The sequence below is a fragment of the Larimichthys crocea genome, chromosome I, assembly GCF_000972845.2.
Source record: "Larimichthys crocea isolate SSNF chromosome I, L_crocea_2.0, whole genome shotgun sequence".
In the NCBI taxonomy this organism is placed as follows: domain Eukaryota; kingdom Metazoa; phylum Chordata; class Actinopteri; family Sciaenidae; genus Larimichthys; species Larimichthys crocea.
This window is the reverse complement of record NC_040011.1, coordinates 5618181-5636861: the sequence shown is the minus strand read 5'-3', so window position 1 is coordinate 5636861 and position 18681 is coordinate 5618181. Positions and strand designations below refer to the sequence as shown.

The 18681-nt window shown below is 39.1% G+C and overlaps 1 protein-coding gene across 1 annotated transcript; it reads right to left on the bottom strand.

Moving 5' to 3' along the window:
- Positions 1-571: 571 nt before the first annotated feature.
- On the bottom strand, positions 572-18312 carry LOC104921682 (insulin-like growth factor-binding protein 2-B). Its single transcript, XM_010734290.3, has 4 exons — positions 17910-18312; positions 8652-8818; positions 5154-5294; positions 572-2490 (listed from the first exon to the last, which is right to left on the bottom strand). The coding sequence occupies exons 1-4, from the start codon at positions 18262-18264 to the stop codon at positions 2332-2334; spliced, it is 822 nt and encodes a 273-aa protein (XP_010732592.3). The 5' UTR covers positions 18265-18312; the 3' UTR covers positions 572-2331.
- Between the last annotated feature and the right edge of the window lie 369 nt (positions 18313-18681).

The window sequence follows — 18681 nt, the reverse complement described above, 5'->3', positions numbered from 1 at the left end:
AGCCCCAAAATCCAGTTACTTTAGGGGCATTTATTATCAACAATAGCACCTCTATTCATATTGGTTACCTCTCTTTAGACTATGACCTGCAGCACAAATATGTGTGTGTGTGTGTTTCCCTGTGTGCATTTGCGCACTTGGGTTGGTTTATTCATAGACACCTTTACCCACTTAGTATCCCATTTGTCAGTGTCAGCCCCCCATCCTAATCCCTCCTCATGTCAACACTCCATTAGTAACCCCAGCAACACACACACACACAGACACACATTCAAGCTCATGCACACACATGCATGACTGCACACACAGCATCGATAGGAATAGTGATGCCACACAGCAGTTTCGAGTGTTATTACCGTAAGTGCAATTTTTCTTCAGTGACACTTATTTGGAGTTGATAGAAGTGTTGATAGAAAACAGCTGACAAACAATAACAACAGCTCTCTGTAGCCAACAAAAAACGAAGGGAGTGGAATCATAGAAACGCTTGGATAGTGTTTACATTCAGAGTTAAAATGACATGACACTTGATGTGATAAAAATGCCAGTAAAAACACTTCAGGCTCTTTTTCGGGTGAATGTCAGAGCAAAATAGAATTTAATTAATTTACAGCTGACAATGTAGGAAGCAAGGATGGTGTATCGACAGGAAATTCCTACACAATTTAATCAGTGAAAAGTATGACAGTAATAGCACTTTTAATTACCTGCTTTCAAGTATTTACTCACGAAAACAAGTTTACACAACGTGTTGGCACTAACATTGGATGTGCGTACATGTCTAATGTAAAAGGATCTGAAGAAGCACCTTTAAGTCTTTCATCTCAACTCAAGAACATTTATAGTATAAGTTCTGTGATAGTACATCATTCAAGTTCATAGTGAAATTGCATAAAATTATGCATGAAATTGATGTATTCATATGTTAATATAATATTACAAACTACATTCATTGTTTTCACACATTAACCTCACGTCCAGCTGCTGTAGGCAGTCAAATAGATCGGATAAAGCTGACAGCTCAGTGCCAAACGGCAAACAAGGTTAGCAACGAAGATAAAACGAGGGTAAATACTGGACTTGCTTTTTATCAGAGGGTCAAAAACACAACTCCAAATGAATGCTAATTTTGTTCTGTGTCGGCTGGAATGGCCAGTTGATTGCTGACACATTAGCCATAAGGTAATAATATGTCAAATGTTCAGTTTACATCTTGTTCTGCTGCCACCAGGTCAATTATTACACCTTAGAGCCCCATGAAATGACCATAAGCAACAAGTGTTGTCAGTGTAGGCAAAGCCTGCTATTACATGTTCCTTTATCACTGCACATTGTTTCTTTGTGACAGTGAGAATAAGCACCGTGGTTTGAGTCAGTCCCACATACAAGCACACCACGTGTATTAATCCACAGCTAAAAATAGTCCCCAAAAAGTGAATTGCTTTTGTCTCAATTTGTCCAGATGTTTCTGTTTTAGAAGTTTTAGAAAAAAAAGGAAAAAAAGAAAGAAAGATTTTTTAAAGATTACATGACATTTAGTCATTCAGCTAACACTTTTAACCAATGTGATAAAACCATCAAAGTGCGAAAAGGACATGTTACTGCCGAAATAAGCACTACTCACATAGAATCAAGTAACACCTCTGGAGGAGGATAGATTTAGCATGTCCAGTTGTTGATAGTGCTAAGATAGGAGGTACTCTCTGAAGAGCTGGAACTTCAAGAGTTTTTTTTAAGGTAGAGAGGGACAGCCTGCTCTGGTAGGAACTGCTAGGATGTTTCACCAACCGGGAACAACAGATGAGAAAAGTTGGAATGCCCAGAGCGTACGGGTGGCACAGCCAGGCATTATTGGAGGAGCGCAATGGTTGGGAGGTAACGTATGCCTGAAAAAAGGCATTCAAGTAGGTGGATGCAGAACCGGAGACTACTTTGTAGGCAAGCATTAGTGATTTGAATTTAATGTGTGTTGCTACATGTGCCCTTTTGGGTTGATTAAAAACCAGATGTGCCACCACATTCTGGATCATCTAAGAGGGTTTCACTGTGTAGGCTTGGAGGCCCGTCAGGAAGGCACTGCAATAATCGAGTCGTGAGAATATATTTCTAGTTTGAATAAAGAGACTTGGGAAGACAGAAAGCATCGACAGACAGACTAACACATTGTTGCTTTTGGTCTTTACATGGGATTTGTTAACAAGAGGAAAAACAAAATACAAACTTTATCCTTTAGCTTATATTAACCCTAACCTAAATTAAAACAAGACAAAGCCTTCAAATATAAGGGTTTCTTTACACGTTGGTGGACTCCTTAAGATGTACTGGACTGTGCTAGTAAGATGCTGTTGCAGTAGGCATCGTTCTGAGCTCCTCCTGGAACTGGTTACAGTTGGGATCCCCCCTCACTTTAGGTGTTGCTGGAATCTGGACCCCAGTTACGGGGTTAACGCACCAACACTCACCCCGCTGGCCATGGGTGGACATGTTGCACTGGAAAGAGAGAAGAAAAACACAAACTAGACAAGCTGGAAAACACTGGAAAACAGAGGGAGGGGTAAAGATGCACAGTGGGAAGTAGGGGGTGCATTAATGAAGCACGGCTTATGGTGTGTGTGTGTATGTGTGTGTCCTTGTGGATTTTCTGGTGAGCCATTGGATGAGAGTGAGGGCCATGGTTCGGGTAGGACAACCCTCACCCAATAACAACCCATCCTCAGGTCATGCCCCCTGCTCACCATCCACAACACATGCCATCATACACACACTCACACACATACACCGAAGCATGCCAGTAGACCAGCCCCCCTGCAGAGCCCCCTCTACTCAGAAATGAGGTCGTAATTGAAGTGGACACAGTTTACGCCGTGCACACGGGACGGCCGCAGAGGGGACGGCGAAAAGAATGAAAGCTGGGGGAAAAGAAAAGACTTTCCATTTTCTTCCTTCGATGAGAAAGAACAAAAAAAGTGACAGTTACAGTAATTACCCCGCGACAAGGAGGGACAACTCCAAAAGGGAGCTGAGTGTTGAGGAGGTACAGTGTTCCTCCCTGGGAACCAAAGACTCCAGTCCGAAACAATGCTGTTGTTTGTGAGCCAGTTGAGAGCCCAGCTTTAGGAAACTGTGGCGCCTATTCAAATCTTCTTTTCTGCTCTACTATCCTCGTAAGAAAACACTGGATATGTGACCTTGTTTGTCCTCCTCTGTCTGATTTCTATGGATGAGCAGAATTCAAATTCAAGCCCCCAGTCGGAAGCACAGTTCGTTCCTCAGCCTAACAAAAGTCTTCCCATGAAGTACGCCAAACAGTTTTATTGCCTTGGAACCTTGAGATCAGAAGCTGTTGCCTCATTCATGATGACAACAGCCCCACATGGATTTGTATGTGCATATGTGTGTGTGTGTAAGAGGAAGTGGAGGGTGCGTGAAGGTTATAGGAAAAAAACAAGGGGGAGAGAGGAAATTCAAGCGAGAACTCAACAAAACGTGTGTGTGAGCGACAAATGCTGAGCGATTTTAAATATTTAAAGGATGTAAAATGATGTATATATGATCAAGCACAATAAGCTTTAATGATACTCATCACAGCAGAAGCGTTTTCTATCGTCATGGTCAGTGGTCACAATAATCCAACCATGAAGCAGTAAAAAAAACATACTTCTGCACTGCTCTCTACGGGCTAAATCACTCAAACGTGGCACAATCCTGGCAAAAGACCATAATAAGTGATGTCACAGCGGGTGTTTAGCCTTTGTACATGGATGGAAAACACCTGCTGTGACATCACCGATTAGGGTGTGGCCACTGTTGTGACACGCACAGAGAGCAGCCATTTTAATTTATTGTTTGAAATGTGATAGATTAGTCCAGTGAAGAGCTGATATAAACCAACCATCATCTGAGCTGAATAATGGAGTTTGAAGGAGCACAAAATGCATTCTCAGATGCCAAATTCAGTCAAACAACTCTCTGTCACCCTGTTACAGAGACACTGTTTATAGATGTTTAGATTGGCGTAATTTTATAGACATTTTCCTAGAATTATACTTGATTTACAGTATCTGGTATCTCTGGAAACTTGACTAGCATTCAAAACAAATATCCGTGAGTTTGATTGATGCTTGTAGGCCACTCTATACATGGAGAAAAAAACAACAACAATCTTTTAAGCATTTATCTTATAAATGAAATTTCAGCCAGAGATTTAAGTTAATGACTTTTTGAAACCCAATTATCCAGAAATCAAAATAAACTCTTTCATTGATGGAGTTTGATTCCATCTACTGATGAAGACTGTGGTTAAAAGCACTGGAAAAAGTTAATAAATAATCATAGGGTGAACATTTGTTTTTTTGTTTCCAAGGTCAATTTCCACACTATAATCAATCTATAAATTGAGCCCCATGGAAAACTATTATAATATTAAAACTAACTTGAAGCATTATATATAGGAACAGCACATATTGCACACCTGATCACTGAACACCTGATCAATTATAGAATAATGTTTCTGCACATAGATGAACAGGCAACATTGTGACCAGCATGAACATGGCCGATTAAACAGTTCAAAGGCCCCAGGGCAGAAAATGAGCTGCGGGGCCCTGTTAGCTGCTGTTCCTCCCTTAAAACAGGATTTAAACACAGGGACACTCAAGATGTGGTAATAAAGTATAACCCACGGGCCCTCTCAGTGTGGAGCTTTTGGAACCCTTGAAGTTTTGGGACCCCAGGGATATAATAGGTATGTATAGGCACAAAATTGATGACATGTATGGGAACCATGCCAATCTGTAGCTGCTGATTGTAAAAAGACTTTCAATATAATGCACAAGTGCACTAAGATATACTGGTGCTGAGAATATAGAGGAGTTAAATGATGTGAGGATTGTGAAACTGCAGGTATGTAAACTGGTTAGAGGTGGAAAAAGCTGAGAAATATGTGAAAATAGAGCCCTGCTTAAAGGGTTCAGACTTTCTGCATCACGAGCTAACAGAATTATAAGATTGAGCAAAAGAAACTACAAAATATTAATATCAAAATGAGTTGCAAGAAGAGAGAGTTTGCGACTTGATGTATAATCTTTTTGGCTTTTTTTCAAGTTCATTTTCAGGTAAAATGGTGTGATGCCAGTGCTCTGTCCATGGCATACCTGTTTCAGGTTGTACAGTCCATGTTTGTCACAGTTTGGAAATTTGAGCTCGTACAGGTTCTCCAGTGGGCCTCTGTTATCATCAGAGGTCATTTTGGAGATCTCTTCTAAGACCTTATCCAGCTCCTGCTCACAGGCACTCTGAAAAGACGATGAAGAGGGAAATTATTCATACAAATACTAATAATGGCAATAGCTATTTAGAACTTACTGAAGTAGACGTACAAATGTAATAACAGAAAAGAAAAACGACGTTAGACAAAATGACCTGAAGACAAGAAATAGAGTAAGAACTGTATAAGTTTGACTTGAGTTTGAGGCCAAGAAATGGGCTCTGTCCAAGAAAAAGAATAGAGAAATAAAATACTTCTGTGTGTCTTGTAAAAATGTCACAAATACACACATTTATAGCTAACATTTTTATGAGGTGCAGTTAGGCAAGCAGAAAGTTCAGCCAATATTATTGATGTGAGTCTGGTGGAGTGGAACATGAGTGGCTAGACTGCTTAACTCAGCAGGTGGCCATGACCACACACACACACACACGCACACACACAAACCTGTTCATACACTTATATCAACACTATTTCTGTTGCATGGATGTGCACACACAAACTTAGAAATATCCACGTGTACATGTACATACACAGTGAGTGTATCAGGCTGCCAGTGGGATCAAAGGGGTCCACTCTTATGATTAGTTGGCTGGGGATGAGAGAGAAGGGCAGGAGGAGGCGCAGTCTGCCACAAACCTTATCAAACATCTGAACATATGGATGAAAAGCTCTTTCTTTCTTTCTTTCTTTCTTTCTTTCTTTCTTTCTTTCTCTCTGCCTCTCTCTTTCACACTTGCTCCTACAGGCATCGACTCCTTCTCTTTTTCACATGTCAGACATACATAAACCAACACCTCTGTACACGCTCCTTCCAGTTTCACTGCTGCCTTACTACTCTCATATATTATTAAACGATAGATTCAGGCTATTTTATGTCATTCACATGCTAGACGGATGTTGTAATTATTCCTTCTTTCCATACTGGCCTTAAATAGATTCCTTCATAACCTGACTACACTGTGAGTAGTAAAGAATAAGAACCACAGTCCTTAAAGCTAATATGAGGTACCAGCTGTTTTAATTTGCCAGAAAAAATGTGAAGTCTCATTAGCTTCGTTTGGTTTTTAGAATTCATGTTTGCACACAGCGGGGACAGTGGGTTTTGTTTCCAATTCTTTCTCCAGTTATTTCTCTGAAGAACTGGGTGAGACCAGGCGCCATCCTCTGTGGCTGTGAAGTGAAGCCAATGATTAAGTGCCAAAAACTGCAGTTCCTCAAGCGGCCACTTGACTCTTCAGAAACCTGAGGGTGACATCACGAATACAATGCCTATTCTTTATACTGGTCCGAAACAAGGGAAATACTTTATCTCCATGAAATTTTGTAGCTTTCTGTGCATCCAACTACAATGGATGTCCAGAACAAGACTTCCTCTGCAGTCTGATTAGCAACTTCATACAGAAAACTGAAAAAGCTAACAAAAGGCTAAATCATCATCAGAAGATAGCCAAAGGGTTCTGCTGTTTTGCTTTTCATGGACTGTTTACCTGCATGCAACCCAACCAAAGCCCACTCAGATGTGATATTACGATACGACTCTCATGACAAACAGAGAGAATGCTTTTGATGCCAAATTATTGCTCCCTTGTCTACAGATTCCTATGCAAATATCTGTTTATAGAGATGAATCAAGTGGAGTATTAAAAAATGTTTAATGAGAATTACACAGTCATTCAAGGCATATTGATTACAAATATGACACAACCCCAGCTCTGCCTGTTAAGCATGCATTTTGTCTCCAGTATTTGACCTCGTATGACCACCCATAACGAAGTGCATCCATCCTTGACACCATCGCTATACAAAGTTCCTCCCCCTGCCCAGCTGCTCGACTCCTTTTACTGCATTCTCTCTATTGTTCGTTCTAATCATCTTGACAATCGTCCTGTACTCTGTATGGTTTTTTTGTTTTATTTTGTTTTGTTTTGCTGCGAGCGAGTGAGTTAAGTGAGGGAGAAAATGAGCAAATGCGCGTATAATTGTTTGCGATGTTGAGACATATACGGGCCTCCACATGCGTAGCCCCCCAGGGCCCAAGCTCATTTACATGAAACAGAAAGGATATCTGTGTTAGTACACCACCCCATTAAGTGTTTTCCAGGAACTGCTTTTATTTTTGTGGAACTGTGTTTGACACTGTGAAATGTTGAGTAGGCGTAAAAGAATGGGAGAGGAAAGGGGGGTGTAATCTATAGACGGCATTCAAGTGCCAACGACGCATTCCACTGTGGCAAACAAAACAATATCAGTTTTCATCATTTAGATGCTCATTTGGAGAAATTACTGAAGCTAAAAGAACTCAGTCTGAATGAATCATATGTTGCTTATGTCACTTCATACGTAATTGGAAATGTATTAATAAATCCACAGGGGAGGTGCTAACAATGTTTCACCACGTTAGTCTAAAATGTAAGAGTTTTAAACATGACACCTGCATTTTCTAAGGAAGCTATACAGTGTATATCTATATGCTAACTGACACAGCATTTCCTAAGTAGCATTTCAGAATATAACTTATTAGCACGGCATCTAACCAAATATTCTTACATACTTGAACAATAATTGACCACGTATCCAAAAATATATTTTCACATAGCAGTTGTGTAAACTGACGTGAGTTTGTATTAATGACATTGGGCGACAAACATCCGTTCTCGCAGTCACCTTATAAGGACGCACATCCCATATGGCAACACTCTGGTCCACACCAGGTAAGCCCAGGTAAGTTTAAGGTTGGAACCTTTTGGGTTAAAGTGATGGTTAAATTAGGGTAAGAGATGGGAGTGGGCATGTGTTAGGTAAGATTAAGAACCCCAAGTCCCCAGGGAATGAACATGAGTCCATGTCATGTCAGGGATGAAAAGAAAGTGTATGCGTGTGAATAAGTGTCTATGCACGTGCATATGTTTGAGTGAGAGAGTGCCCAGAGGAGGGCACTACCGTACCACAGCACACAGCAGCTTGTTGACCTTTTGTCATTGCTTGCTTTTGATAGGCAGACATTTCACTACACTCTGCCATACACCATGACTGTAAGGCCATTCACAAAATATAAGCTGGGATGCTGCAGTGGGGAAAAGTACACCATTTTTAATGAGAAAATCTGGTCATACATGCATGCAAAATTATACTGAATTAATATTTTGTTTTGTTGGAATGTTTATTCAGTTTCTGCTACTGTGCCTGTATAAAAAGAAAAAAATACAAGAGGTACAACACCAGTGAGTGACCATCACAGACTACATACATTCACTGGAGTGCACCTTTGTTTTTGCCCTTGAAATGCTTTAAAGCTAACATGACAGTGAAATGCTTAGACTGACAGTAAATAATAACTTGTGAGGAAGTTAATCCTTAAAATAGTTGAAGGTTTAGTTCTAACCTGAGGGTCTTTCGGGATTTGAGGCTCCTCTAGTTGATTCTGCTTCATCCTGCTTTTGACCCCGATCTGGTATTGTTGCCTGGCGGTCTCCAACTGCCAAAACAGAGCGTCACTGGGAGGTCTTTTCTGGACTCTTGTGGTTTGCGGACTCTCAGTCCCATGCACCTCTACAACCAAACAAGCACACAAACCTACTTAGAAACACAATCAGAATCTGTACATAAAATATACCTCTGCTTTCTTGAAAACAGATTTAAGGTTTGTGTCCAAAGAAAGTTGTTGAAAGCAATTCAACCTTTGTTTTCTGGTTTTAATCCCAGTGTAACCTTCAATACTTTTAACATTTCTCCTGTCTCTTATAGAGAGATGGTAAACACACACTAACCCACTATCTCTGCTGTTTTCTAAAATTCTTACAAACACGATCTGCATTTATCTCTTCTTTAATCACAAGCTGCCATTAAAAGCCAACATTTTTCTAATAACAGGCCTTTTACAAGTCATGTTAATCCTGGAATTAGGAGACAAAGTCATTATGTGTCCTCAAGGCATCCTGTGCCCCTCTTGTCTCATGTCGCTAATTCTATGCTGGACAGTCAGGCGTTGCAATGGTTGTAATTACTACAGCGACAGTCTTCGTGGGGCGTTAAGATGTTTTCTGCAAAATAGCAAAGTGTTACATCCAACCCATTGAGGTTTAAAACACTAGGTTTATGACGCAATTTGCACAGGTCTTCTCTGAGCAGTGGGGTCACTCTGAGTGTGTTTGTTATACCAAAGTATGTTCATCATTAGTTGGATACAGGAGAGACAAAACACAAACAACAAGCTAACAAGGTAATTCAGAACAGACACAAACAAAGTCTGATGACAAAATAATACAAAATCTCAGACCTAAAAAACTTTGTGCCACTAATGACTGTGACCGTAAAACACAAATACATGGAGGGGTTCAAACTGTACAGACATTTGTCAACGTAGTCATAGTCATCACAGACGTGACGAGCCAAGTATGTCTGCACATTTCAACAGGAAAGCTGAGACGAAAGTGGTGACTGAATTAAAGAGCTGGGCTCTACTGCTAGTCATTGGTGGTGAGTTCAGACTCGTGAGAAAGCACTTCTGATGAAGGCTTTTCATGCTGAGTAAGGATTTTTCTTTTGGGTACCTAACCTACCTGCCAGAGGCAGTGTGTATATGTATGTGTGTGTGTGTGTGTGTGTGCGGCTGTGTCTGCATGTGTGTGAGTGTCTGTAATTAACGCTGTAAAAACAGGAGCAGAACTCTGAGGTTGTAAATCACTCTTGAGAGGAAATTGTGCCCCCCCCCTCCTCAAATGAATCCTCAAGAGCTTACACATGCTATGACACTGTCTGAATGTTTCTGCTTGTGTTCATGTGTGTGTGTGCATATGAATTCCGTTGTACACACTGCCAAGTGCAGAAAAAAAAGCATTATTTTGTAGTTTATAGAAACACCAATGTTGGGCAACACACATTAGTGACAAGACACATGCATTCACTTGCAAATGTAAAATTGGTGATGTTGATTGACTGATTTTTTTCTTCAGTTGTTTAAAGAAAATGCAGTTAAGTACTCAATGATGAAGACTCTAATAAATTAAGCATAGACTTGCTGGCATCTACACAGACATGCAAGAAGTAAATAGACACGTTCATTCAAATTCAAATTAAAGGTGTCTATTTACTCCTTGCATGTCTGTGTAGATCTCATGATGTCATAAGCATCTAGTCAGCAACTTAGATGAGCCAATAATGTCAAGCTACAAAAAAAAGTTAGTTACACCACAGATTTGCATGTTTCATCATAAAAAAAAAAAACTTAAAATAGGAATGGCATTCATTTTGTATGTATTTTGTAATTACCAAAACAAAACAAAAAAACTAATTGAATGGAAATTTTGTCCTGATCCTGACAGATACAGTAAAAGGTCAAAGGGGTCACCAAAGTGATTATGAACCATCCTTTGGGGCACATAATATATGTCATAAAAATCCATCCAATAGCTGTCAGGATATTGGACTAAAAAGCAAAAATGTAAATTCTAATGGTAAGTCAAGAAGAAAAGTTGAAGGATCCACAAAGTCAATAGGATTCATCCTCTGGGGATCATGAATGTCTGAGTCAATTTTCATGGAAATCCAACTAATATTCCCAAACTCAAGATTTATAACACTCTTGTTGCTTTTTATGTTTATATGTGACTCTGGTCACAGAAGGAAATCTTTCCAATGTGATAATCCAATTAGTATGACAACATGGGAAAACAGTAAAAAAACTGTGTGGCCACAAAGAACACCTTAACTTTTCAAGAAGTCAAATTATATTCACTGCAGAGTATGAGCCATGGCCAAAAGTCATAAGTTCCAACCTCCAGCTGAGCACACAAGTCTATATTTTGGTCCAAGTTGTGTTAAGATATTCATAACAGTGGAAGAATCACTCACATGTAGGGAGAGCTTCTGCAGAACACATTAAACATGTTCAGGACAAAGCTTGACATTTTTCATTTAAGTCTGGAACATGGTGAACATGGTGAAAAGTGATATAGTTTTCCTGTCCCCTGGTAGTTGCTATCATACTGCACTGACACGTAATGTTTCAAAAGGCAACATTCAGAGGAACAGGAATGTTAAAAAGCTAACTGAGGTGCAACTATAGACAGGTAAAGGTGTAAAAATCCCAACTTATAGTGTAGGTGTTTTTAAGACCATGTTTTCTATAGACACTTACTGTATAGGAACTCATGACAGCATGTTCCAGGCAGAAAAAGAAAACAACATTTCTTTAGCCAGCAGCTGTCATCTAAATACTGTGTTGTTGATTCTGTATTCAGTGCCATAGAAACTACCTGTCTCGAGCTGTTGGGAGTGTTGGCTTTAGGTATTGCCTTTGAGCAATGCTTTCACAATTCTCTCATAGCACAGAATGAGTAATGTCTTTCCAGAGTTGCTTAGCATTAATGTATTTGCCCTGTTATCGTATACAGTGGAGCTCAAAGACTTCACTGTGCTTCCACTGCCAAGAAAGTGGCCTTGCAGTACTTCAAACCATTGTCAGTGTAAATGGTTCCTCTCAAAGCTCAGCCACTTCAAACACTTCACAGCTGGAAAATGGACAAAAAGCAAGTGAATAATGAAGAAGGCTTTGCCTAGCCAGAGGTCCCCTTCAAACCTTTTACGGTTAGCTAGTTCTTTCAACTCTTGATGTTGCTATGCTTCCATGTGGCCATGTGTGTCATCCTAACCAAATGACGTTGCCTTTGTAGTTTAAAGGGAAAATTGTGGCCAATTGGCACTCCTACAGTTTTTGTCAGACTTAAAAGACAATAAGTGCAGTCTAAGGTCAAGGTGATTTTCTCCTACAAACCGTGTGCTTTTCACCATTGATGTAAGTGCTCTTAGTGTGTAGAGTGACACAACATACCAAACGGGTGTCAAGTGCTATACTACAGAGAACCAGTGCCCATCTATACATTTATGCTTACGTTTTGGTTTTTCTTATGTTTTCTGTTTTGTGTTTTGTCGGATGTGGTTCCTAAAAGATTTTTATTTTTTGTTTTGGAGTCTGTGTCAAATCACTATTGTAATAACTAACAACTGCAACTAACATAAGTCCTTTCTCTCAAAAATATCAAAGTTATTGTTCGTGTCTGTTGTCCTGCCACATGTTGTCAGTGGTGCAAAAACAATTTAGATCTCTAACTGCACCAATGAACATGAATCAAATAATGCTGTGATGTGAAGAGAGTTGTCTGTACAGACAAATCCAGAGATATTTGTCACCCAACTCTGCACTTCGTCTCAGTTTTTGTTCAGTCTCATCAACTCTTCCCTTCTTCTTTTTCTTCTCCCACATTGTGCATCAAACAGCAGTTTAAGAACAATTTCATAAAAATTAAAGGCAGCAAACATAAAACGTGTAAAACCAAAAACAAATCAAAACCTATTAGGTGATTAAATACAGGGGATAAAAAGTAAATGAAAGGTTGCTCAAGACTTGGGATGGTCTAAATTTAGTAATATTGATAAAACAGCATTTTGGTTAAATTTTTTGATATGCGTCAGGATTCAGTTGTATCCTGATACACTTGCAGAAAATTGTTTCATCCAGTCATTTATTTTATCTAAGCAATGTACTAAGTTAATAATTGGACTGAGGTCATGAGGAAATACACAAAAGTATAATTGTGTGTCATCAGCATAGCTGTGAAATTTCACCAACTTGTAGGATATAAATGCTGAAGAGAATAGGACCCAGAATGGAACCTTGTGGGACTCCACAGGTTATGCCATTTGTGTCCGAGAAGTCACCCAGGGATACAAAGAAGTCCCACCTGATCAGATATGACCTGAACCATTTTAAAGCCATCCCAGAGAGACCAACCCAGTTTTCAAGTCTATTTAACAGTATGTTATTATCAACAGTATCAAAGGCTGCACTGAGATCAATGAGAACCAGAACAGAGAGCTTGTATTATATTTAATATGATTTATTGCCTTGACCAGTGCAGTCTCTGTGCTGTGGTGTACTCAGACTGAAAAGCCTCTAAGATATTGTTAATTTTTTAATAACATTATTGATCTGTTTAAAAACATCTTTTTCTAAATTCTTACCTAATAATGGGAGGATATCTGAGGAATCGAAGTTGTTCAATGTTTGAAACGTCTTCTAAAGGGCAGCTGAAAACAGTTTTGAAAAACAATATAGGTAACAATGTAGGTATGCAGTTAATTGTGCAAGTGGAGCATTATAGCCCCTCTGTATCCACCTGAGTGAAAGAGTGCAGAGTACAATTAAAGTGCTCAATGACATTTATGACCTTGTTCAATTTATAGTCATTCTAAGTGTTGCAATCTTATTTCTGGTAGACAAAAAATAATTGCATTTAGAAATTGAGAGAAAGCCACTGGGGCATGTAGGTGTGAGATTAACAAGGCTGTCAGTTTCTCTATGCCTTATTGTAAACTGAGAGGAGCATGTGTAGTATGTCATAGTGGATCCGGAGTTTGCTTTTCCTCCTTCTATGCTCAGTTTCATTGTATTTTGTTGCTTACATTTTGAAACTGCTCTTTTTAGTGTAGTTGTGCAACAAGGTTCATCATTCTGCGTAATCTATATATTATCAATCTAATATATCTCTAAAATATGTTTACTAAATAGTCTGCAGATGAAGAGAGAGTTTGTCTCTCTATCTATTCAAATGTGAAATAAAACTTTCTCCCACTTCAGGTGTAAGGTGTCTTTACCTGATGTCGTTTCCCTCAGTTTTAACCTAGGTCATTGATACAGACGCACTAAATTTAATGCAATAGTGATCTGATAAAGCAACATCTGAAATTGATGATATTTCAACATCTAAACCTTTACTAATCACCAGATCTGGCATATGGCCACGATTGTGTGTTGGTCCACAGACCAACCATAGGTCCCTATAATTTTCCCCTGCCTAGAAGAATAAGAAAAAGAATGGTTCAATGAGGCTGTTTCAGTGAGAACAGCAGGTGCATCAGAACTCAACCAGGTTTCACAGAGAAACATACAGTCAAGATAGCGCTCTATAATAAGGTTGTTGACCAATAAAGTTTTCACTGTGCAGGTGGACAGGGGCGACGAGACTGCCCCAAATTAAGTGAACACATTTTATGAGGGTCACCCCCAGGGAGACCTCCTGACTGCCCAATTACGGTTTCCTTCAGAGACCTCTCCTCTGGCCCCATCGTGCCACTTCTATAAACCCCTGTGTATGTGTGGTTGTATTTCAGGCCTCTATGTTGAGTAAAAAAAGAATTTCCTCATAAACTTAATTTCCTTCTTTTTATTTCATATGGACTGGCAGAGACCTAAATAGTAAAACATATGACTCCAAACAAATGCTAATATTGCTCTATGTGCATGTTAACAAAAAAAAAAAAGACAACAATGTACATAGCAACAGATTCTTACTATTTCTGATGCATTAACATGCGGAATGCTGTAGTCATCTTGGTCGAGATGGAGATTGTTATTGTAATTATGCAACATGCAATTTTTCAACATGAGCTGTTTTAAGATTAGCACAAAGAAGGGAGGTCTTCCAATTGACACCTCAGGGAGAGTTTTCTCAGAATTGCAGGCACCAACATGCAGCTCCCACCCAAAGTGATCTCTTATGGCTTCACATTTTCCCGTGGATGATCTACATAGAGTAATTAAAGACCTGAGAGTGTGAGTGATGGAGAAGGAACATGTCTCAGCAGAGGATCACCTGCAGGGCAATAGGGGCAGTCTTGGACCACTGACAACACAAGAAAAGAAAGGAGAGAGAAACAAAGAGATGCACAAGCGAAGTGCAAAAGGGATTATACAGGACAGTAGATTTGTTCACTAGGGAAAGAGGTTTGTATTTTCGTTCCCTTACCAACAGTGGACCTGTATATAGAAATTATTTATTTGTTTAAATATTTATATATTTAAATATGTATTTCATGTTTTTTTTTTTTTTGCTCTTTTTTCAAGTGTGGATTTGGTCTAACTCAATCACAATAATTATTTATATTAGGCCCCCAGAGCAACTCTCACCATCAGAAATATTATTATATATAATCAAATGTCCAAACTGCTGCTGGTTGTGAACATAAAACACAGTGGTAATAGGTATATTGCATTTTGGCTTTTCATGTCAAATCAGTTAATATGTTCAGTTGTGCTGAACAAATGGGAACACATTACAACAGACCTTCCAAGCATGAATACAGTACATGTTGTAATGTTAATGGATAATACAAATGTCATTATATAAAGATGCATCCATTTCACTCACTGATGCTCCACTCTTAGAATTAATTGCCTTTGTTCAAGGTAAATGTTTTGATTCATTTGGAGACTGGATCATGACTGGGAGAACATTTCCAAGTTGACTCCCTTTGCTTAAAGTATTATACTACTACCACTGACACCAGCAGTATAAAATACCAAAATTATATGAAAACTGTAGCGTGCTCACAAAGCTGTGTTGGTTTATTTGAACTCTGGACTGTTTACTCAAGCCGTCATGCTGTTTGCTTCAGTTTAGCCCAGACAGATAAGAATAATGCCATTTGAACTCAGGATCACACCAAATGTCCACAACGAAACACCTAAAAACGTATGTCTCTGTTCTCTTTCAAGTGAGCAGCAGTGCGGTTATTAGGAATGAAAATGTAATCTCAACCAAATACAGGAAATGACCCCAAAATGTGCATTTTAATGGGTACAAAAGAGACAGATGTTGACATCTGATAGTCAGCAGTTGCTCATGTTTAAAAAGCCAAGCATAACACAGTGAACTGAGGGTAAACCACAGTGTGATCTGATGCTCATTTTCAGATTTTCCTTTATGTGTTCTAACTGGTTTGAACACCAAAGACGGTAAATCACAGCAGGGAGAGTGCAGAAGTCCATAACACTTAGCTTAAGTTACAGGATCTGGAATTAGGTTTATTTTTCCGACTCTCTTTGCAACCAAACTTTGCCGAGCCTTGAAACTGCAAAGAAAAAAAACTCCTATTCTCTTCTTTTATTGCCAGAATATATATTTCAGTCCAAGAACTTATCAAAAACATGCCTCAGAGTTCAACCAAGGTACATATTTATAGTGATTGAGAAATTTGGCTGCACCTGTTAACATGGAGCTCTACAACTTTCCCAAAACCTTTCTGAAGGGCGTCTGTTGTGTGCATCTTCCACATTCAAGGCATGTTACAATTCCAAAGTTGAGAATTTGCTTGTGAGTTTTTAATTTTTAAATTAAATTACTCTCCTCAGGTGCCATAAACATTAGCCCACATCAAAATAAGACTCTCCCAATAGGAGAGCTTTGATGAGATGTGGGTTACAGAAATGTTACGGGTTCATTGGAGGGATACCGCTTGTTTGCACACACAGATGTTGGCTTGCCACTGCCTGTTAAACACATTGCATATGTCAAAATTCATTTTCAGGAATCAATAGTGACCCTTTGTCCCTAATATGTGGGAGAGAACAAGCTTGACATTTCTTTGTCGCCGCAGGATTTCTGGGTTATTTATATTGGGTAGTTATTGTGACCAAATGTGTTTGATGTAGATGTGGTTTTTCTGACATAAAAAGAGTCCCGCAGTGAAGATATTGTTTTGACACAGCTTCTCTGTGAAACTTATTTACTTAGTTGTTTTAATATCATGCCCAGGTATGATGGCAAGTCAAAACTAACTGGGTCTGGGCGATGCTGCCACACTTGCAGAATGTTATATTAAACTCCCTGATGAAGACTGGAAGGGTTTGTATTAAGATGATCAGTGTTACAATCTACAAAAAAGTAGTCCCCTACACATTAACCTGTGACTACACTGTTATAGACCAACATTTTATTTTGATCCATAAATCAGCATCCCTCATAAATTAACCTGAAACAAGGACTGAATTCCTAACAATGTATCTATTGCCTCCAGTAACAGGATGCTCTATAATTTTTTGGGAGTAGGATTTTGGTGTTCATTCTTTCATCAATGTTATATATTTAAAGCATATTGAAGGCTGTAACAATGTCTGTCATGCAGTCAAAGCAATGTTTTTTGTTTTACTTTTTATCTCTCTGATACATCTCAAATGGTTCATTTTTATTGTCTGTATATAATTTCCCATTAAGATAAAAAGACTGTGATCAGAAAGCTGGTCCTCAATACCATATGAGCAAATATGATTTATATTGGGGAGAAAGTGAACGTGTTTTAGCTATTGGTAAAACACTGCACTCAATGGGAATCATGCAACTGTAATAGTAAAATTAATTAATGTTTAATGTAGCTAGCATTCCAGTCAGAGAGCCCTACCTGATTTTTATTAGACATTACAATCATTCATTTGGAGTTGTGTTTCTGGTCTCCTGATGAATGTAAGAGCAATGTAACTTCAACAAATCAATCTTTTCACATCTGTTTTGGTCTCCACAAACTTCCTCAGCTAAGTTCACCAACCCTGCAAACGTCTGGTTCTGGGAAGTTAGCATACAGTGGGTGTATCTGAGCTATTGTTGTTCTTGAAATCATTGTTGATGAGAGTAGTGAAACTGAACCGTAACAACTGTAAAGCTGTGGGCTTTGTAACCTAAACAGTGAGCTAAAAGAGGCTAAAATGTCAGTAGGGTTGTAGAGTCTGGGGAAAATTCTCAACATTGAGTGACTTTATGTTACAAATTTGATTCATTGTTGATATACAATTATTGCAGCTTTGACTTACCATTTGTAGCCTGGTGGTCCAGACTTGTTGTGACATCTAAATCCACTTTTTGTCCACATCGTCCCAAACCCTGGATGAGCTGTTGCAAAGGTAATTCAGCCTCTGTGCTTGGGTAGCACCTCAGGCCTCTGGAGCACCTTGGTGTGTAGACCCCGCAAAGCTCCCCCTCCTGCCTGGCACACACTGGACAACAACCACAGCCTGGTTCCCTCACTATTTCTGGACATACTGCTGTAGGACACGCAGCCAGACGCTCAGAGGTACAACTTGGACATCGGAAAGCCAAATCCCCAAGTAACATTCCAGGCAAAGCAATGTATGCAAACAGCAGCCTGTAAGTAAAATATATAACCATGCTTACGCTTTCTAGGTTTATTAGTTACTACTGGAAGTAAGAGTGACCCTTGGACGGTGATAATATGAACCTCAGGATCCTGAAAGTCAACATTGTGACGCCACTGACAGGGTCCTATCTGCTCCCATATTACTGCACAACTGTATATCAAGAGAGCCCTTCACTCTGATTATCAAAGTACACATCCTGGAATGAATGTTTTTGGTTTTTGGTTCGTTTGTGCTGATACAAATTATGCAAATAAAAAAATTGCATTGTAAAATAAATATAAGTCAATATAAGATTAATGAAGGAAAAGTTCATTGCAGTGCCAAGCTGGAATGACAAACACAAATACAACTGAGTCAGCAGCATGCACACACTAAAAGCAAACCATAGAAAACCAGATCTTTCCTAGGGAATATTAAAGCTGGTGCT

Bases quoted from the DNA above. Each gene is read 5' to 3' on its own strand.
- LOC104921682 (XM_010734290.3), bottom strand. From the start codon at position 18,264: ATGGTTATATATTTTACTTACAGGCTGCTGTTTGCATACATTGCTTTG. The intron at 5,295-8,651 runs GTTAGAACTAAA...TCGTCTTTTCAG, and splicing joins AAATCCCGAAAGACCCTCAG to AGTGCCTGTGAGCAGGAGCT. The intron at 2,491-5,153 runs GTATGCCATGGA...CTCTCTTTCCAG, and splicing joins GACTGTACAACCTGAAACAG to TGCAACATGTCCACCCATGG.